This window comes from Neopsephotus bourkii, unplaced genomic scaffold, assembly GCF_033783945.1.
Source record: "Neopsephotus bourkii isolate Nb327-2 ecotype Australia unplaced genomic scaffold, CSIRO-AGI_Nbou_v1 NB_1652, whole genome shotgun sequence".
Classification (NCBI taxonomy): Eukaryota; Metazoa; Chordata; class Aves; order Psittaciformes; family Psittacidae; genus Neopsephotus; species Neopsephotus bourkii.
The window spans coordinates 826508-848643 of record NW_026902126.1 but is presented as its reverse complement, the minus strand read 5'-3'; the positions used below and the strand labels follow the sequence as shown (position 1 = coordinate 848643).

At 48.9% G+C, this 22136-nt stretch overlaps 1 protein-coding gene across 1 annotated transcript; it reads right to left on the bottom strand.

The window, feature by feature from the left end:
• Positions 1-1346: 1346 nt before the first annotated feature.
• Positions 1347-21801, bottom strand: UBE3B (ubiquitin protein ligase E3B). The gene is made up of 27 exons (XM_061374717.1): positions 21698-21801; positions 21001-21170; positions 20795-20915; positions 19465-19524; positions 19123-19227; positions 18925-19021; positions 18338-18423; positions 17570-17652; positions 17346-17451; positions 16728-16848; positions 15926-16103; positions 15379-15548; positions 14727-14894; positions 13785-13956; positions 13088-13206; positions 12347-12461; positions 11867-11966; positions 11230-11349; positions 10736-10912; positions 10533-10643; positions 9972-10109; positions 9508-9573; positions 7441-7499; positions 5665-5847; positions 4932-5043; positions 4669-4761; positions 1347-4201 (listed from the first exon to the last, which is right to left on the bottom strand). The coding sequence occupies exons 2-27, from the start codon at positions 21165-21167 to the stop codon at positions 4010-4012; spliced, it is 3219 nt and encodes a 1072-aa protein (XP_061230701.1). The 5' UTR covers positions 21168-21170; positions 21698-21801; the 3' UTR covers positions 1347-4009.
• Between the last annotated feature and the right edge of the window lie 335 nt (positions 21802-22136).

Below are 22136 nucleotides of genomic sequence, written 5' to 3'. Positions count from 1 at the left end.
CAAGGCACTGTAGCTCTGACCATGCCATCACCCACTCAGGTCCCCCACACAAAGACAAGCTGCAGGAATCCCTCATCTTGTTCTGCTCAGGGATGTGGTGACCAAAGCCCAGCACACCCTGCTCCATCCCAACCCCAACCAGCACAGGCCAAGAGGTTGTGCCCAACAGGGAAGACCAGTGGGTGGTGAGAACCAGGGGATGGAGACAGTCTATAAAACACAAGAGGAGCAGGGAGAAGAGCCGTCTGCTCCCGAGCACGCTCTGCCTGTACTGCAGCAGTGGTGGGAGCCCATGGCTGGGACATCGCAGCACCAGCCCCAAGGTCAGTCCATCCCTCCTGGCTCAGCACCAGCGCGTGCATGCTCCAAGCACCCGGCCACGGCCACGCTTCCCCTTGGCAGCGCAGGCGGGAGCAGGCGCGGTGCAGGCCTGGCTGCCTGCTGCCAGCTCGGCCTCGGCAGCAGCTGCTGCGCCTTCCCTTTGCTCTCCCTGGCGGTGCCATATGCCTCAGTGTCAAAACAATGGTGCTTGCACACTGACTGCGAGCCCCATTCCCGGCTCTCACCGCGCGCCCGCTCCCCACGGGGCTGGCCCCGAGCACCACGGGCATGGAACCAGAGTGAGCACAGCACCACGGGCATGGTGAGGGCGGGCAGCGAAGGACCGTGCTGCCATGCACCAGACCTGAGCAGGGGGGAAGCTGCAGCAGCAGCAGGCACAGCTCCTCACTCCTACAAGGATGCCTGCAGAGCCAGACAGGAGGATAAATACAATGCCTGTGTCATTAATGTAAAGCTACTGTTATCACAGAACCATGGAATGGTTTGGGTTGGAAGGGACCTTAAAGCTTCTCCAGCTCCAACCCCTGCCACGGGCAGGGACCCCTTCCACTGGAGCAGCTTGCTCCAAGCCCCTGTGTCCAACCTGGCCTTGAGCACTGCCAGGGATGGGGCAGCCACAGCTTCTCTGGGCACCCTGTGCCAGCGCCCCAGCACCCTCACAGGGAAGAGCTTCTGCCTAAGAGCTCAGCTCAGCCTCCCCTTGGGCAGGTTTAAGCCGTTCCCCTTGGCCTGTCCTTACAGGCCCTTGTCAAAGCCTTGTATCAGCTCCACGGCTGGCCCTTAGGGCAGCCTCTAAAATCCAGAGCGCAGCCTTGTCCCACAAACCTGCATTCCCTAAACCTCTGTTGTCCCTCCCCACACCAGTGAGTGGAGGATTCCTTGGTGTGAAGGTTCAGAGGTGGCTCACCAGCTGTCCAAACCCAGTCCCAGCATCTAAAATCTCTGCTCCCCCCACGCTCTGAGCTGGAGCAGAACACCCAGCGCAAGGAAGAGAAGACATCCAGTCACCTTGCTCATCCCAGGTTTATTCTTCTCTTCCCTGCATTTCTGATACAAGGGACATAACCAAGGTCCCATAGAAACAAGTCTTCTATAGGAAGAACAGTCATTAATCTCCTGTGGCAAATCCACCCCTGCCCTACAGGGAGCCCCTGTGCAAGGCCACCGGTGCAGGCAGGGCTGGTCCCCACTCCCAGCCTTCTGCTTGGGGTACAAACATACCAAAGCCAGTTGTAGAAAGCAGCTACACAAGAGAAATGGTGCTGCTGCTGCTCACACGGGCAGCAGGGCACCTACCAGCCAATCCTGTTTTACACACTAGCTACAAACTGGATGTAGTGCCTCATAGTGCAGTAACTGCAGGTTTAGGGGCTCCTAGCTAAGTCTGCATTAAGATCTTTTCTAGGAATTATACTCGTGAGGAATGAAGGGAAAAAAGGGAGCAAAGATTCAGTGTTCAACAGCTCACTTCAGTGAATGCTCATCGTGCTCTATTGAGGCGCACTGCACTTCCCTAGGGAAAAAAGAAGGGATCTGGTGTGGTGTTTGAAGCTAAGATTGGTACAAGTCAGTGCCTAACCCTCTCAACCACACTGTCAGCAACTGCATCATGCTGAAATGCTCTATGTTAAAAACAGTGAAGTTAATAAAACAAATGTACTATTAATTCCTTTGGACTCGGAGTCCAGGATCTCGAGCCCTCTGAACAGATTCCTGCCCTCACCAACACTTCCAATCACTCCTGTTTAGTAATGAAGTTGACATAGAAAAGGACCCTGGCTTTGCTTTCCAAATGCACATCCAGGCATTGGTTCTAAAACCAGGGTTACCTCTCCAAAAAGCAGCTGAAGCAAGCCAGAAGAGGAAGATGAAGCAAAGGGCATCTCGATACTCTTGGTTAAACAGCGCCAAGTATTTGCTGGTCTGTTTGAGATGTGAAACAAAACCATGGATCAGAGGCTCTGCCAAAGAGCCCAGGAAGCGTCTCCCTGCAGAACCCCATGCTGCATGGAGTGGGCCTGGGCTGTGAATCCCTGTGGGAAGGACCAAGGCAACGAGGTAGGGTATGTCAGCCTCATGCAGGAGTGGCTGTGGTGAGGCTTTGAGCCCATCTGTCCACACAGCACAGAGGGGCCAGAGCACAGGGTGAGGGTTACCAGCACCTTACCTTAGGAAGGTAAGGAGGGGATGTGAAATCCAAGGGGAATACCAGCAGCTTCTGTGGGAGCTTGTTTCCTTAGTGAGCAGCAACAGGCGAAAGGGAGAAGGTGACTGGTTTGTAATCCTATCCTGAACAGCAGAATGTACATGGCTTTCCTTTGTGCCAGCAACCAGCAAGGACAGAGCAGCCCAGGAGAAGGGAATCTCTCCTCTCCCCCAACACGAGGGGCCAAGGCTGGGAAGCTGCAGACACCTGACAAATCAGGCTCTGGACTGCATTAGAAATGGCAGGAAGGGTCTGCACCTTCCCAGCACACACACCTGCACCCCCCCTGCCCTTCAGAACCACCTGGAAGAGCTGCCTGCTCCTGGCAAACACCAAGTGTTAAAAATAAGGCCAGAAAGAGACAAAGCAGCCAAGAGAAATAGTTTGGCAACAAAGCAAATGCGGCTGTTACGCAGAGGCCAAGTCCTGTTTGGAACAGCACATCTCCCTAACAAAAGGGCCTGCACACAAAGTGAAACTTCCATCCAAGCACGAGGAATTTTGCCAGTGGTGGTTTCCAGAGGGCTCTGGGCAGCTCCACACATTCCCCTTCCCTGGAGCACAGGGGGACCTGCCCCATTGGAGCACCACGTTGGGGAGTGAGGGCTGCCTGAGCTGCATGCCAGCTCCTGTCCTCTGGAAACTAAATCAAGTTAAACCTTTTCTGCTCCTTGAGCAAGCTCAGACAACCCCTTGCATCCAAAGCACAGGCCCTGGCATGAGCCTGGCAGAGGCACAGCAGCTCAGCACGCTGACCCCACGCCTGCGGCTTCAGGTCTTAACCTACAGCCCTCTGAAACCTTCCTGAGAATGGTGGGGTTCATCTGCTTGTGTTTAACCTGCTGCTTCTGGAGGCTGGGCAAGTGGTTCACTCTCTGAGACACGCATAAGGGCCTTGCACAGGGCAAGGGCATGAGGAATCCCCCGGGCAGTACCTGTCCTGAGTAAAACAGTGGCACATCCAACGCCGCAGCCTCCTCTCCCTGTGGGCTCTGTCACGTTTCTGCCTTTGTACAGCCTCCCCCAGGCTGACTTCACCCAGTAAGAAACTGGACCATGTCCTGGGAAAGGGAAAAGAAACACTCCCACAGCAGCAGCTGCCCAGGCCGCACGGGCTGCCGGGGGGTATCACGGTCACTAATCTGACTGGCACTTGGACTGTTCCTTTTCTGCTCCCCCAGGGTTTGCTTTTAAAGACGATTTACGTGGGTGTCAAGTGAAGTGTATTGGGTCAGGCCCATCACCTCCCTCCTCCTGGAGCAGTGCCCGACAAAGAGCCAGCCCTGTCTAGCCCAGCAGCTCTTCCCTGTAAACCTCTATTATCAGCTGCATCTCTCCAGCCCTCGAAGTGAGCAGCCAGCTCCCGTGGAGCTGATCCAGCCTCTGTGCAGGAAGGTCTCCACCTCCAGCAGCAGTCAGCAGCTCTGAGAGTCCCCATCACGGAGTCCAGGGCCATGGCAACTAGGACAGCTCGAAGCCAGTGTTCATGCTGATGGCGTAGCGCAGCTTCTCCCGCAGGATGCTCTTCTTGCTGTAGTTGGGGAGCTTGAGGAGGTTGAAGCACGTGGAGGAGGTCGGGAGGCGCCCGCCCGGCTCTTTCTTGCGGATGGTGAAGAAGCCCCGCAGCACGCTGCCCAGTGTGTCACCCGTGTCCTGGAACAGGGCAGAAATGCATCACCCTCGTGCTGCTCTGCTCTGCTCCTTCCAAGCAGGGTGCCTACACACAGAGGTGCTAACACACAATCTGTCTGCTAGGAACAGGGAGAGGCAAATCTCGAAGCCCTGTGCCCCGCAACACCTAGAAGGGAGCTCCTCTTGTAACTGCAACTGCCCTTAGACATGCAGGGTCCCTGTGGTAAGAGGCACAGGATGGCCTCGAGGAGAAAACACAACCCTAGAGACAGGCAAACAGAGCCCAAGTGCTGCTGTATCTGGGAAGAGGTAGGCACAACTATATGCGTCATGTTAGAATAAGACTGTTCTCACGTTGCCCTGTAGAATATGTATCTTCATGCCTTAAAGAGTCTCCTGCTCAGACAGAGAAGAGGAAGCTGGGCAGGGCAGGAGGCCTGCAGAAGCCTGGCAGAGAACATGTAAGACAAGAGCAAGCAGGGTCCTACCTGATCATCAGAGACTTCCACGCAGCGGATGGAAAACGGAGGCTTGAGGTAGGCAAAGCCCAGCAGTGGAGGCCTGGAGCAGCTGGTAACAAACTGAAAGAGAGATGGGCAGTGAAATCCAGCAGCAGTAAGAGCAGCCTGCCTGTAACAGATACATGGCATTTTGACACTGCCTCTCAGTGTAGAAAGCACACAGCTCACTGGAGAACTGCCCAGGCCCAACCACTCCAAATCACGAGTTGGGCTGAAAGGAGTGTGTTTACCTTGAGAAACATGGCTCTCTCCTCAGGGCTGAAGTCATTGCCCAGGATGTCCCACAGCCAGATGATGACTCGGTGACTCCCATGGAAGCCCCCATAGTACACCGTGTGTTTTCTAGGGAGAGAAAGCTTGTGACAGGCTTGTGACCCCCCCTGCAGCAGGAGGGTCACAGCTGCCAGGTGATAAGCACTGGAATCAATACCTGCCATGATCAGGGTTCACTGCTGTGGCAGACACTGCCAGGAGTGAGCCCTCACCAACACTGGGCACTTCATCAGAGAAAAGGGAAGGGAGAGAGGAATTCTGCTCTCAGGGAGCAGTGTAAGAAAGGACCCTTCCCATTCAATAGGATCATGGAATGGTTTGGGTTGGAAAGGACCTTAAAGCTTACCCAGTTCCTACCCCCTGCCACAGGTAGGGACATCTTCCACTAGACCAGCTTGCTCTAACCTGTCCTTCAGCACTGCAGGGATGGGGCAGTGACAGCTTTCCTGGGCACCCTGTGCCAGTGTCTCACCACCCTCATGGATTAGTAACCCCCTGTTCATTAGTACTTTGTCCAAATTAGCTTTAAGAAACATGTTCTTCAGCTCTATTTGTTTCTATCCACTCCCCAGACTTCCACTGGAAGGAGCAAAAAGTTGTGACCAGGTCAGTCCCCTGCAAACCTCCATGGAGCTCTAATAACTGGTTTGGTTTATTGAGCCACACCAGCAGACCCAGTTGCTCACTCACTTTAAGTCCTCGAGGTCGATCTCAGCGTTGTCACCAGAAATGAGCCGCTGCAACTCAGGTGCAGAGAACATCCGAATCCACTCAGGCTTAATGATGGACCTGAAGCCACTGATGAGCGCTGCTGTCTGGCTCTTGATCTGCGTGTGCATCCGGAAGTGAGCCATGAGATGGATGTAGCTGATCCTGTGTGTGACAGGGAAGGTGCAGTGAAGGGATACCCACTTCAACAGTGCAGGAACAAGGCTGCTGACCTGCCTCTCCAGCCAAAAGGGACTGGGACTGCCTGGAAATGCATTAAACTTTCTTGTCCAAGGCCCTGCTCTTCATTTAAGCAGAAAGAGCTGTTGTTCTGCCCAGACTTTGCCCTCTCCCCCTGCCTCTGGTACTGCCTGCACATTTCTTAGAGCCCCTTCCCAACCCAGGGACTAACTGGCTCCAATAATCACTTGATTAACCTTGGCCAGAGAAGCTAATGGGGGGAGCACGTGTTCAACTCTTCTTTAAAGGACCAGATCGCCAGTGACAGGCACTCCTCCAGGCTTGAAAACACAACTGCCTGGGCCCTGATGCCACCTGCACTGAAACTTATGGCTGGAGAAAACAACACACTAAAAACCACTTGGGAGATTTCCACCTTCATTCCAGGAGTATGGAAGAGGTGTGCTGTTTATTAGAGGGAGGCACCATCAGGCTTCCTCTTCTCACCAACAACCAAAACAACCGAGCTTGCTGATCCTTATCAGCTCCTAGGCAGACACCACCAAAATACATTGACAGGGTCTTCAGCGAGGTAACCTCCCTCCACTGTTAAGAGAGAGACCTATTTCTAGATTGCTTCCACTTACACCACTTCTGCTCCCTCCCAACTACCAATTTGTGTGCACATCTGCACAAAGGCTTCAAAGTTTCCGCTGTAAGGGAGTAGAGCAACACAGAACACTTTCAACTTTCTCCCTGAGCTGACTTCTGACAAGGCAAAGAGCCTTTCAAATGCAAACTCCCTGGTCAGAGCTCAAGAATGGAGAAGACTGGGACCATCAAATTGCAGAGCACGACTAAAAGACAAATCCTCAGGTAGGCTCCAGCTTTCACTTGCCATTAAAGCGAACAAGCCCCAGATTACCAGTTCAAACACACATCTGCTTAATAGATATTTTATCCTGCTTTTATGATCACTGAAGGGTACAGAGAAGAAGAAAATGAAGGGAACAAAAAGGTGGGTTTGGTTTCCAGGCTCCGGAGTTGACATTTACGATAACTATCTAAAAGCCGCTTATCTGTGAAAATAGCTACAGGGCTCCGTGTCTCCTCTGATTTCCTGTGCCCAAAGTACGACTGTCGACTGCATTTGAATTCACCACTGCCTCTTCTGAAGAAGGGTGCTTTATACAACTGCCACATGTTATCATTCCGAGAGGATCTGTCTGCTCCAAGGTGTCTTTGAGCATCTGTGCCCTCTATGTTCACGACCGTGTGCCTGAATTCCTTTGAATCCATCTGTCTGTATCTATCACCATCATTAAATCCTGCAGAATCTCACAGGCTCTGTGCCTTTGACCTCAGAAGTGCTGTTTCGAGAAGTAAATTGTCAATTTTTATTTTGCAAATCAAATTTAATGCAATTTCTGCCGATGAACTGTAACCAGGAAATTCTATTAAGATATTTATGTGCTCCTTCTACTCCAATCCATCTCAATTCATTCCAAATGCAAGCCCAAGGAACTAGAATCAAGTATTTTGCAGTGGTGACCTTAAAAATCTAATTGCTGTACTTACTTATTTTCATTGGTAACGGGAATGGTCTTCCCTCCAGGAACAAGTTCATGGCAAACAAGCTGAGGGAAGAAATGATTGTATTGCTAATTACTGCCTGGAACCACAATGGAAAGCAATGCCCTGCTAAGCTGTTCCTTCCCCATAAAACATTCATTTTCACAATGAAACAGTAGAATTTAAAATGTAAGTAATAATTCTGCTTCTGCCTTGAACCAGTTGCACTGAACTATTAACAGAGTAATTGAACAGTGGGGAACTGCAACTCTCCCACCAGCGCAGCCAGCCCTTCTTCAAGAAGCTTCCTCTCCAGACTGATCCATCACTGCTGAACCACACACAAATCGATTCAGAGCCCCGGGGCACTGACACAACCCCAGAATCCAGAGGCTGAACAAGCTCAGAGCCTTTGCATAGCTCAATCTAACAGTACAATCCAAAGCTGTCTGCCCCACAGGTCTCATCTGGGGCCACTGAGTGACAGAGCTCCCTGGAGTCCACTGTCCCTCAAGCCGGGCACTCAAGGCATGAAGCAGAGCACTCAGAAAGTGAGACAGCTGGAAAGCATCTTGTCCCTGCCCTGCCAGGCCAGGGCTGGTGCTCAGCCAACAGCACAGCTCAGGGCCAACAGCAGGGACCCTCCTGGTGCTTGGTACAGCAGCAGAGTCAGGGATCATCTTTGCACCAACACCAAGAGATGGGAAGTCATTAACTCATATATTACAGTGGCTTGGTGCTTCAGTTACAGGTGACTTCAAGGTCAGAAGGGAGCCCAGCACAGGTAAATTCATTGAGGAACCACAGGGTTACCCCACTTGGCTCAGCATGGCCAAAGCACAAGGGAAACAGGAGTGCCCTGGTTTGTTTCGAAGCTCTGCATGCAGCAGCACTCAGCATTTGACTGCTGTGCTCTCCTATGCTGTTTCCTACCTTTCTTTTTCAGGTGGAAAAACCTCAAAGCTCAAACCTCAGCAATCCTGAGGCAGCAGCGAGGTGTTGAGCCCACTGTGCTGTGGATGCAACCTCTCACTTGTGCAAAGCAGGGCTGTATCAGAACTTCCCTGTCTTCCCACTCAACCTCACAGCTTTGCAGGTGCATTTACACTGCTATTGCTATTGGATGGAAGCTAAGTCCAAACTAACCAGCTTAGGAATAAGCAACTGCAGCATGCAAAGCTCTCAAGGACAAGCTGCCCCAGATAAACACTCCATGACTTGGGGGTCTCTGAGCTCTCTGCCACTGGATTTACACTGCTAACAGTGCCCAAGCTTAGCACTAGCTGGCATCTCCCCACGGAACCTACAGCAACAGCAGCACACACAGACAGCAAAGGCATTTTTATTTTGCCTATCCATATTTTCCAGCCATTTACACATAGCATCACAGAACCAGGGCTCAAGCAACCAGGTACCTTTAAGACTTCATAAAGGGACTCACAACCAGCCTTTTCTTCTTAAGGCCAAGAGACCTCCTGACACATTCAAGTTTCTCTGACAGAAAGGGCTACGTTTGTAGACAAGGGATTTCTCCCTCCTCACAGAGATTATTCTCTTTGAAAGCAGGGAAAAGCAGTTATGCACAGAAAGCACAAACCAATGTTTTTCAACTAGAAAGAAAAAATCTGTGGCAGTAGAGAAATTCGGGGCCAGAGGGCAGCCTCTTTTGTGGAAATAGCTCTTCTCTGCCCACAGCTAAATACTGAACCAAGTCACAGCACCCTGTGCCTGAGTTCTGAGACCCTCTGAAGCTGAGCCAGCCTTTATCAGCACAGGCTTTTCTTGAGTAAAAGGAGCACAGAGCTCAGCCCTGAGCACAATCAAACACAGGGTCATTTATTAGTCAATCCCCTCAGGATTCTTGTTCAGATGGGCCACACAGAGCATCCACCATACTCAGAAACACAAGCAGCAGAGCGGAAAGCACTGGGCAGCACGAGCTTGGACAGGCTGCCTGACTTTTAGATGCTCAGAACCAGTTCTCAGGAAGCTCAGCAGACACTAAGAGCTGTAGTAGTTTGTCTCCTTTGTGTCTGGAATGCTGGCCCAAGCAGTCATTGAATAAAAACCTACCTGACCCATCACATCTTCATCATAGGACAGCGTTAAGCCCAGGTCACTGATATCACCATCGTAACGCTGGAGGAACAACAGAGAGAGGGGCTGAAGGTCAGTGTTTAGCAGCAGGAACTCTGAATCTTCTATTACTCTTCTGGTGATCTCCAGCAGGCACAAGGCACCAAAGCATAGCAAATACATGAGTTGCTTGAGGTTATGGGGAGACTGCACGAGAGGTGAGGTTAAAACTTGGGACTTCCTGACTGCCAGTTCCAGGTTTACACCTGCAGACTCCTTTCTCATCCCTGTTTGCCCCAGGAAAAACACAGGACAGCCGCCTGCCAACCTGCTTCAGCATCACCAGCTCCTTCCAGGGTGTTTAAAAGATGATCAGTACCCCAAAGGCATTTGCAAATGTAGTATTTCTAGCAGCAGTGAGGGATAAGGGAGTTGAACAACAGGAAAAGTAATGCTCAAACCTTAATTGAGGTGAGATTCTTATAGAACTCAGAGTCCAGGGAGGGAAGTTCATCCACGGAGCTGTAGAAGACACTGTGGTGGTGCCCAAGGAGCTGACTCAGGAAGAAGGAAGCAAATGGTACATCCACAACTATTCCCTACAGGCAACAAGAATGCACAAGTAAGGTCCCACTGTGTGCCTGGTCTGTGCAGCATCTCTGGAGGCCTGCAGGCATTTCATGTGTTGTGGGACAAGTGCAAAGATTCAAGACAACAAAATCAGCCAAAAAACCCAGATCCTCATAAAATCCATTCATTAGAGGAGGCAACAGGGGAACTCCATGTTTCCTTTAAAAGAACTACCTTACATGAAGAGGGTAATGGGTTTTTAATCCATGCCTGAATAAGTGCCAGACTGCTCCACCATCAGTGCTTTTACCCTTTTCAAACTCACTTCTTCAGTAACTCCTCCCCAGACATATGACAGATGCTCTCAAAGGCAAAAGGCACCATCACAGAACTGCATCTGGACAGTGCTGTACCAACAGTGACAATACCCTGATATGGCACCTTCAGCTCACCTCATACACAGCCTTCCCAAGCATCTTCCCCACGAACTCAAAGAGCTGTAGGTAATTCTCGTGGATGTAGGACGTTGGGGATGGATACAGCCTCTCATCACCACTGGTTGTCTGCACACAAACACAGGTAACAGCACAGTGAGCCAGCCTGTTCCTGCTTGCAATGGGTCACTGTGGTCAGCATCTGCAGCCCTGCATCGTACCTTGAACAGATTGAGTGCAGGGTCAAACACTTTTTTAATGATCTCTTCCAGAAACTCTTTGAAGACCCCATCTTGGTCAATCCCAGCCTCATCGACTCCCAGGTCATTCACAAACTTCACCCTGATCACTCCCTTCATGGCATTCTGGGAAAGCTGCCGTAGCTGTTCGTATCCATCCTACATGGACCAGAGGAGCCAGAGGACAGTCACACAGGGAGACACGTGAAACACCCTCGCAGCATGCAGCAGAAACAGGAGACACCCAAACCACAGCAATCTGCATCTGCCATTGTATGCTGTGCTCAAACAGACCAGCATTCTTCCTCGTCACAACTCCAGGTTTGTAGCTGATCTGACCTAAGGCTCATCATCCTGTAACATCACTTCGTCCAAAAGCAGACAGACTGGCACGGGTCCCTCAACAGCCACAGAGGAGGAGGTAACAACATACTCACACCCCATATTCCTGCCAGACCAAGTTCCTGGTTACTCACCTCCAGCATACGTGAGCGGCGGATAGTGATGTGTGTGACATGAGGGGACGCGGAGCTGGTTTCAACCAGGCCAAGCTTCTCCTTCTCCTTTGTCACCATGTTACGGAAAAGCAGAACCCTCTTAAGAAGAAAACAAATGTAAGTCTTCATCCACAAGGCTCCTTACCCTGCAGTGCAACAGCTCCTGACCTAGCTCCTGGTTGTCCTGCTCCCAGCAAGGCCCAATGATGCCATTTGCTCTCTAGGAACAGTGGGACGTGCCTCCTTGCTCCCCAGTGGGGCCAAGAAATCCTCAAAGCTCTGCTTTGGGAGGGACAGGGTACTGATAGTACTGAGAACAAAAGCACCTTTCCTATCACCACATAAAAATCTCTCAGCTCAGGCGCTTTGCTTTCTTCTCCAAAGCCACACCATTCACTGCTGCAGGAGTCTATGCAGCTGCCCACGCAAATCAGCTCTCTCTCAATGAGAGATCAAGACAGATTAGAGGAAGTATACTGGGGAGGGGAAGCAGAAGATTTTGTTCCACTGGCATTTAAGTCACAAGCTCCATGCCACAACATGCTCAAGACACACATCCCTTCCACCCCAGGCCACCAGCTTTTTAGCCTCCATCCTCTGCCCCTGCCCCACTCACGTTCTTGTGGGGGATGACATGTGGGATGTACTGCAGGAGCAGCTGAGCTCGTTTCTTGTCCTTGTCCAGCTCCTGGAAGAGCACACTGGGTTTGAGGTCCCTTTACAAAGAAAGGCACAGATTCAGAGATCCTTGGGAAATGCCCAGGTGTGGTATAAACAGCTGGGGGTGGGAGAGAGAGGAAACCTGTAATGACTTCAAACACAACTTAAGTGCTCAGGTGTACACATCTAAGAAGAGGCACTCAAGCTGGTAGGTGCCGAGTCACTTTTCAAAGCACCACCCTCCATGAGCAGCAGCTAATCCTCATTCTACAGAAGAGAAGCCCAATAGCAGGAGTGTTCTAACCCTGATCTCACGGGCAGAAGAAGAGGCACCCAATTTCAAGGAAGGGATCCCAAACCAGCCACCACAGGGCTGCTGGTGCAGTGGAACAAGCCCACAGCTGCGCAGGATCCATGCCTTGAGCTGGACACTTACTTGCGTAACCAGTGATCCTCAGGAGCAAATCGCCTGCGGCAGTCCCTTTCATACAGCACCATGAGCCAGCCATGGACAGAGTGAAACAGCTCCAAGGTCTCCCCTCTGGCATTCTCTGAACAGAAGGAACAAAGCAGCAATGGCCAGGCACCCCAGGTAACAGGAGTGTCCAAGAGTAACATGTTCATCATTGCCCCACACTCCCAGCATCAGTGTATTTCTCTGAAGGAGATGTTGTGCCTCCCAGAAGACAGCACCTTCTTTGATCTTAGCCACATCAAAGCCACATCAAAGCCACCTCAGCCAGCCCCAACTGAGCCATCACAACAGTAATGGACTCTCTCATCTAATTACTAGATCTGAGCTGTACCCAGATTATACCAGCAAATAGGTCAACACTAGATATCTACAGAGACCTGAGCAAGCCCACTCTGGTTTGGCAAAGCTCTGTGTTACTCTTGCCCAACACATGGCCCAGTGATGCTAAACTTAGCCTCTGGCACTAAACAACATACCCATCATGTCTGGTACACAAATTCTTATTGGAAATGAAAAAGTGCACTGCATTTGGTGCCAAGCAGGACAGTGGCATCTGGACATCAAAACACTGGGACATGTTCTCATGTCACACAATGCAGTATGGTTTTTGTGCAAAGTAATAATTAGCAGAAGCGTCAAATTCCAAACTTATCATCGCTTGTTCTAACAATAACATCACCTGAAATTACTACAAGAACTTACCTACAATTCCATCCCAGATCATCTTAAATACAAAGGAATTCAGGAAAGATGAGATGGTAACAAGCTCTTCCAGTTTGAACGAAATCTGCTCTTCATAGACCTCTATGTCATCCAGAATCCTACCGGAGCACACAAATGCAAATGCACGAGTGTAAATTGAATTCCCTTTTGAAATTTTCATAAAGGCCCATTATCCTACAGCAGCAGCTCTTATTTCTATGACAACTGATACTCATGAAGATCTAAAGTCATAAACAACTAACCCTTATTTACTGATTTTGATCAGTATCTGATCCTAATAGAAGACACCATGAAAGGTCTGGGATAGAAGCAAAGCAACTATTTCTTAGTTAAAAGGACCTATGCACTCATCCCTAAGAAAACATTTGTATCATTCAACCAAAGAAAACTGTTTCTACTGAGCAGCAAGGACAACTTTCCACCCCTTCTCCAATCCTTTTCTGTTGGGTAAGTATATGAGTGAGACAGCAAAGGAGCTGTAAAGAGAAGCTCATAAGCTGGGGAGCTTTCTTGCAGCAGTATTGTAACATTCTCCCTCAATGCTTATCTGGACTCATCGAAGTGCCTAGTTATCTCTAGGGGAAGGCAGCAAGACCTTAACTATTCCACTTGAAACTTTAGGAACACAACAGCTTCATGTTACAAATGCAGACAGCACCCTCAGCTTGATACCTACGTGATGAGGTGGCGGGAGCAGTCACAGAAGAGCATCAGCATGGCCAGCAGCCTCTTGGATTCCTCTGTATCGTTATTCAAGCACTCCAAGAAGAGTTTTAACCCACCCTGAGGGCCCAGCTCACAGATAAAGGCCCATAATTTGGGCAACAGATCATCCAGGTAGGTGAGGCCTAGAAAAACATAATGCATATTCAGTAAAGCCTGTTCATGCAGGCCCAAAGAGACCAACGTGACTTGGAGCTTGAAGATCCTTTTGCAAAAGCAACAATTCTGGCAACGTAAGCATCACATTTGGCTCCCAAGCCTGCCTCCATTAACAGAAGATGCTCAATCCCCAGGGAAGAGAAAAAAATAGCTTTTAACAATTAGTTTGCACATTTGAAACCCTTTCCTGTCATTTTGGAGCTTTAGAAAATGATTAATTCCTGTGATCCAATTACCATTAGAGGCATCTTACAGATGAGAACACAAAGAATGACGTTGTACCTGTGGTCACCACTACAGCCACAAACCAACCAAGGCTCTGTGCTTATCCCTCTACTCTACACCAAAGCAGTGCTTATCTCCTCCTCCATCCATTCCTAAGACAGGTAATTTGTTCTCAAGATGTATGAAAGCAATTCAGTGTTTCCACCAGAAAGATTAATATTGCTAGGCTTCTGGAAAACACTGACTCAGTCTTAAGTTTGCTATGGAGTAACCAAGGTTTCATTACAGGAAAACTTGCTTCAGTTTGTATTCTGGAAAGTTAATGCTTGATAAAGAAGTGATGAATGTTATTGATCAGATGTATGATCCAGGATGGAACAAGCCTTCCACCCAGCAGTCAATGAACTGCTGTCAGTAATAAAACTACCAGTAAGTCAATAGAATTTAATAAGAAAAACCTTTATTTTTCTCTCCATTTTAAGTCACTTAAAAAGCACTGATGGGCCCTGACCTGTGAGGATCTGCAGGCGGATCTGTGTCAGCGTTGTGAGCGTGGTCTGGTACAGCACACAGATGCTGCACACCTTCTGCACCTCAGCTGAGTCCACTCGCTTGCCCCCAACAGGCTTGAGGATGTTGCGGACAGAGGCTGACTTCTGGAAAGCTCTTTTGAACAGATCTGGGGGAGAGAGAAGCACATGAGGAATGCGATTCAAACCCACTCACACTCAGACACTTGGCAGCCCTGCAATAAAATGGATTTTGGCAGACTGGGCCACCCCACAGACAGGTTTTGGTGGTCTTTTCTGGCAGATCTCTGCATTGCTGCTAGCAACATGAGGCAGGTTCACCTTGCTTTTCATCTGGGAAGCTGGGCTCCCACCTTGCCCTGGGAAGTTCTAAGTTATGCAGAAAGCAGCTCAGCTACTTGAGAAAGAATAAAACCTGCTAAAATAAGTACATATTCTTTATAGCACCAAAGAGACACCCCAGGCTACAGAGGCATTCCAAGTAGGAATTACAACCAGGGAGATCAGATTCCCACTTAAGCAGCAGCAGCTGCTGCAAGTAACTACTCAAAGCTGGAGAAGTCAAAGCCCTGCAAGGCTGGGAGAGAGAAAGACACATGTACACACACACAGAGGTAGCCCTGTAGAACTCACTCTTCATAGGAAGGCTGTTCTGAGGGGAAATGGGCTGTGATGGCAGCTGAGCTATTTCCTGATTCTCCAGCAATTTCTTGCTGAGCACATCACAGAAGAGGATGCGGATCATATGGACTCCCCAGAGATGCTGCAGTTGCTTTGTCAGCAGAGGCATAGACTCATTCAATCTGAAAGACAAGTCAGAGAGCCATGTTAGAAGGCAGGCTGAAATAAAACATCAGTCAGTGATACTGTGATACATTCAGCTCAGAGTCAAAATGGAGCATGCACCCTCCCTACAGCTGGTCCTTACAGGAAGGACTGATACACAGGTCGTATATTGGGTGTATACTAACTGATTTTTCTAATCTCATACTCTGTGTATGAATGCAGCAGTTTATATTGTGCAGAATTTCACAGTTATAACCTGAAACATCTGCGAAGTTATTCTGAATAGGGTCACACTGTTCATCTCAAAACAGAAACCACATTTCAGCGTAAAAAGAAGAAGAAAAATAGAAAGAGAAGCTTCATCATGGATCACCAGAAGGTCCTCCTCACTCACCCATAATCCACAGTCTGTGAAAACCAGCCCAGAACAGGATGCCAGTGGGTGAGGTTGGATTTCTTTTGCGACACGTACTTCTGGCAGTAGGAGAGCATGTGAATGAGCACACCCACAAAGTGAGCTGTCTCCTCCTCGAGAACTTTATCATTCAAGGAGCCCAGGAACACAAGATTCCCTGGAGGAATGACCAGCACAGCAAGATTTAAAAGAGGAACAGATGCTGCAGGACAGAGGTTACAGACAGAACAGCCAAAATGAACCCAAACCCTTTTCCAAGTCCAGGAGAGGATTTCTGTGAAGAATGGCTGCAGGAGCCAAGCTATTTCCAGCACACATCAGCCACTAAGGTGGCATGTTGCTATGGTCACCTGCATCCCACCAACACCTTCTACAAAGTACTATAAAGCTACAATCCATGGTTATTCCAGAGTTACACCTGTTCCTCTAGTTACTTTTACAGGAATGTGAACCTAAATAGTTCAGTAGCATGTCTCTTAGGGAAGTGAGATTCAAGTCTGATACGCTACACGACTTTCTCATGGTCCAGGTGGAAAGCTAGTAGAGATAATACACAGTTTAGGCATGATGACGTGTACAAGAGCAAGTCTCTGCCCCTTCTTCCATTTCTAAGGGCCTTAAAACACATTTACAATATCCCCAAAACATCTCCTACTATTTAGAAGCTTTTTAGATAAGGATAAAACCCCCAGATGATTTGGAGGCAGCTCTCACCTATGGAGAAAGATCTGAATCAAAACTGTCTTCCAAGCACAGTAAAACGAAGTGTTAAGGTGCTTACCTAACAAACACAGAGTGTGACTCCCCTCTAAGCACACGCAGACATCTTGGCATTGTGCTTCCCGACTTAAAAAGAGGATGAACTTGCGGAAAAGCTCATGGGATTCTATCACCACCAGACGCTGGAAGACAGGATTTAAGTGCCAGTGAGGCTGAGAAGCACCACATACAACCACACCTCATCTGCCATCAGCAAGTTGGACTGTCCTTTCTTTCCAAAGACAGCAGCAAGATGAGCCTGTGGCACTGAAGGGAGTGTTTGACATGAAGCTGGTCTAGAAAACAAAACACTCTGCAGGTGAACAGGCTATGTTCTTGTTGTAGACAGACATTTGAAACTGTCTACAGAATACCCCTGTGGCACAAAACGTGCCTTATTTTATTCATTTATCTGGTTTTGGGCAGCTCAGCCCATCACCCACTGGCATCAATAACTTTGGGTTTCTAACACCACAGAAGTTACCTGGAGCATTTAGGGATCAAGCGCTTCCACAGCAGAGAGCTGAAACTGGCAAACAGGAAATGCCAGTGCTCTCTTCCAAGAGCTGATAAATTGGAACGACAAGTGACCCTATGTGACATTCAGTAGAGTTTGGGTGCTATTACATCACCCACTTACCTCAGGTGTTAGAGTAGCAAGATGAGTCATTATAGCAGGCACAGACATGATATGGATCAGAAATGACCTCAGGAGGTTGTCTGAAAACTGTGCAGCGACCACAGGGCTACAGAGAGACAAATACTTCAGTGCAAGTAACCTGACCAAGCAGTGAGAAGTGTTTCAAAAGCACAAGAAAGACAGCTTTGGCTGCACATCATCCCAAGCTGCTCCAGCTGCCTTACCGCAGTGCAAGAGAGAAGACAGCAGTTAAAGAGCCTTTGGACAGGGAAGGTCTGGATCTTGCCAAGCCATTAGTCAGCAAAATCTGGAAATTAAAATAATAAAAGTAATTAAAAACCGCACAAACCCCCTCAGCAAAAAGAAATTATGATTACTTCTGAAAGACATTTTTAGACCAGAGAAAAAGAACACCACCAAAACGACCCAAACCCCTCGTTATTACAAGTCATTTGGCAGAACTAAAAGAGCTTCAGGTTAGCAATAGCAGAACAGAGACAATGCAATGGAATGACACACTCTACAGTACTTATTTCTCTAGGACCTGTACTCAGAGGGTCTCCAGGCCTTTAAAAATGAGCAGGCAGGGCTCACAGCTGCTTGGTAGCATAATTCTCATTTAAAAGATGAATAAAAATGCCATCAGCTCCTTTCCCCAGCAGAACAGTAAATAACCCAAATCCATGCAACATGGCAGCAGCAAAGTTGGGGACAATATTCAAGACTCCTTCCTGCCTGTGTCATTAGAGGTGATTAAGCAGGAGTCAGATTCAGCAGCAGTGGCAAAAAGGAGACAGCGCATTTGTTTCAAGTGCAAAGACTCTGCTTTACTGCTTCAAAGAACACTGACCACACACAAATTACCAGTGCTCCACAAGCAGAACACACCACCATAGAGATTATAAAAGCTTCCTCAGAACTAGGACCACGGCACAGGACTGGGGCTTGTTCTGCATGAAGAGAAGACAGAACTGTATCAGCCCAAGACTGACCTGCAGCACGGAGTAAAATCCCTTCTGATTCAGATGTCCCATGATGTTTGCACAGATGTGGTTCATGGCAGGCCTCAGGGTTTCACCTTACGGGTTAAAGCACTGATGTTACTAAACTGGCATCACAGCCCCACTCTTCACTTCCTTACACACTCTAAAACAGTTTATCAGCCCATAAGTCCTTCTTGCACAAAGTCCCTTATATGCAAACCCACCATTTCAGCAACATTTCACATCAAGTCTTAAGGTGCAAGAGTCTCACATCCTCACAATATCTGTCTACCTTTTCTAAGTGCATTTCCTACAAACCTCCAGTGCTAAGCACATTCCAGCATCCTTTGAACACTCCTCATGTGTGGGATTTTGAAGCATTATAAAAATGTTGTAACAACTGTTGCTGTTCTAAGGGAAACAGCCTGTCTAATCCCCAGGGAATCATTGGTGTTCATTCTGTGCTTTGTGCAAGAAGCACTATGAATCTTTGCAGCAAGCATAGGGAGAAGACAAGGTGCACAAACAGCATTTGGTAGATTTTAATAGCAAGTCCCAAATCAGTGACTTGAAAGTACTGAATTGGATGCACCAACCTTTTCCCCGAAGGATTTTCCATGTGGAAGTGTCTGTGAAGGTGACAAGCATTGTGAGGTGCAAATTGACCAGTCTGGAGTCTTGTAGGATGTCAGGCTGCAATAACAAACACCGGTGTTAACAAATCAAATGAGCTTTGGGCCAAACTACAGACCTGTGACATGCAGGGTGCAAAACACAGAGAAAATCTTTCTTACCTTAAGCTGCTTGAGAAATTCACAGCAAAACCACAAAATGTCTTTGATCTGTTTGATCCATAGGAGTGTAAGATCCTTGGAGAGCGCCAGGGACACATACCACACCTGAGGAAGGCAGAATACAAATGAGGGCAACATTAATATTTGTGCTACAGACTGACAGAAACATTACTTTGGAAGCTTTGTAAAAAAAAGCAACCTCCTCAGTGTCCTGCTGAACCCAGCAGCAGGAGCAAGTTATTTCTATCCCCAAAATTCACTGAAAATCACTAAATCCCCACACACAGAATTTAGAAAACCCAAACAACCCTCCCACCCCCAACCAAATCCCATCCTGCTGACCTTGGGCTCATTCTCAGCATCCATACTGTTAAGAATACAACGACACAGCTTTTCAAATCTCTGGGGGAAAAAACAAGTGCCATTAGTTCTAACTACAGGATGGGGTACTCTGGAAAAGCACAAGGAAGAGCTCAGCAGAGGGAGTCAGATACATCTGTATCAAACTAACAAATATTCCAAACACGTTCCCTACTCCTTCCCCAAGAGCACATCTGCATGTCACGCTTACAGCTAAGCAGAGGAGCTCCCTCCTTGAACATGGTGCTCATTAACAGGAGGAATGTCTCAGCCATCCCTGTTAAACTGCTTCACCCCAACAGCATGGGCTGATGGCAGGAAAAGCATCTTCCTGTTGGGGTTCAGCTACAACTTAATGCTAATGAGTGCAGCAGTGTGTTCCAAACTCCTGACCATCACAGCTCTGAGCAGAACTCGGCGATCACACCGCCAGCTCCTTAAGGATTATTTCAGTCCAACTGTATTTGCCAGGTGCTCACAAGTTATAAAGCCATTCTGAGCCACAAATTTGGCTGCTGTGGTGATCTGAAGCAAGAGCACAGTCCAGAAATACGAGTGGGAATGAGCATGGTCTAGTCCTCAGCCCACCAAGGACTGACTTGATGGTGGAAGGGGAAGAAGAAGAGGAAGCAGAGCAGGAACTTTCCAGCAACACACCCAATTACTGTACGAAGAAATGCAGATGGATGCCAGGCATTAAAAGAGTTGTGTAACACACACACCTCTTTTTGGCACTGTACATACAGAAAAGTGCATTTGCAGCACTTGCCCCATCAACAGAAGAGTTTGAGGGAACTGAGATTAAAGGCGTCACCCACTGCAGCTGCAATTTAACTACAGCCTTTCCTTTTCCAATTGTTTGCCTTATAATTGCCCTCATCATTATTTCATAGACACTATGGCAAAGGGCTTCACTAAGAAACCACAGTTGAGGGCATGGTCAGAAAAGCAGCTGCAATACAAACAGCCAACGCATTGCACTGTGCCAGGAGAGCAATCTGTGACTGGCCACAGCGCACCTGCCTGGGGGGCTGATGCAGCTGACAAAGTCAGGAAGCTGCTCAGTTACTGAGGTTGGCACAGTCACCAGGAGCAGCATCCGTTAAACTACACCCTGAACAGGGAACTGCTCCTGAAAAATTCAAGGCTTCTTGTGTTTCATTCAGATCTTGCCCAGAAGGACCAGGAGACAGAGATCACGTTTCTGAAGCCAAAACACAACACAGGAACCTACATGATCACTAGGAAACTAATTAACCATAGTTGCCATGTTAAAATGTGTTCTCAAAAGAAAAGCACATAGTCACCTTACCTCTTTGTCCTCTTTGTGGTTAAATATAAACAGCAGTTTCCTAGCAATTCTGAAGATGGAAAGAGCACTCCTTTTACTTGAGCCAGATTCATTTGTCCCAAAGAAATCCTCCACTTCTCTCCTACCAAAGAGGGGAATAAGGAGGATCAGAAGGTGAAAACCCAGCAGACCTCTCCAGGCAGGAGCCAAGGGAGGATTCCACACACCTTATCTCCCTCTGCAGGCGGCATCGGCAGAGGAACCTCCTGACCAGCGCCTGCAGCAGCACTGCAGCACGTTCACGCTCCTTCAGCTCCCGCCGCTCCTCCCGGGCCTGGCGCGCTTTGTCGAGGAACTGGGCTTTGGAGGACTGGCTCGCACTGAACATGTTCATCACCTGGGACCAAGGGAGCAGAGGATCACTGCAGCAAACACCTGGGAACAAGGAGCAGGGGGCACAAAACACACAGGCAGGGGGAATCCTTCATGTTCCTCCTGAACGGTCGGCAGCCCACACCAAAGTGGGGGAAGGGGAGAACCCAGCGGCACAGAGAGCGATGTGTGCAGTGCACAGCCTGGAAAGCCACAGTTACTTGGCAATGGGACTGCAGCAACACACAGACAACGAGATCAGAAGCACTACAGCAAAGCCCACAACATAATGCAGAGAAGCAGATTTTAAGAGAAATCGAACAAATGCTCAGTGTGTTGTCATTGTGCTCCACTCCTTCCACTGCAACTCCTCTTTCTGGTCTTAGCTGCTTTCATTTTCCTCTTTAGAGACAAAAGACAAGCACAGTTCTATAAGCAAGAACTATATTCTATAATTCTATAGGCAAGGATACGAGGGAAAAGGCACAGGAGATGCTTGGAAGTTCCTTTATTGCCACCCAACCCACCATAAATCCTCAACAACAAACTCACCTGAGGGCTTACCCCTTCACAGGAGCTGTATGGCAATCATTTACACACAAACATGGTGCTCACCCGCTGGCCTCGGGTAGCTCCTGCCCAGAGAGGGGCATCACCTGTGGGTGATTCGGGGGTTTAGGCTTTACCTTTGCAGATCCAAGCCCTCCTGACCGGACTCATCACTAAATACACCCTCAAGAGAACGTGAAGCCAGAAAGGCTTCAGCAGAGACGCAGCACCGCTCACTGTGGTCCCCGGCACGGGCCGCTCCTCACGCTTAAGGTGAGGAAGCTCATTTGATGTATACCAGAAGCCTAAAGCATGGCAGGGCCCTGGAACCGGCGAGACCCGATCAGCAGCCACCCACACCGAGGGCTTCCCACAGCCGGCACAGGACCCATGAGCCACCCACAGCCGGGCTCCAACGCACAGACCCTGCCCAAGCCACCCG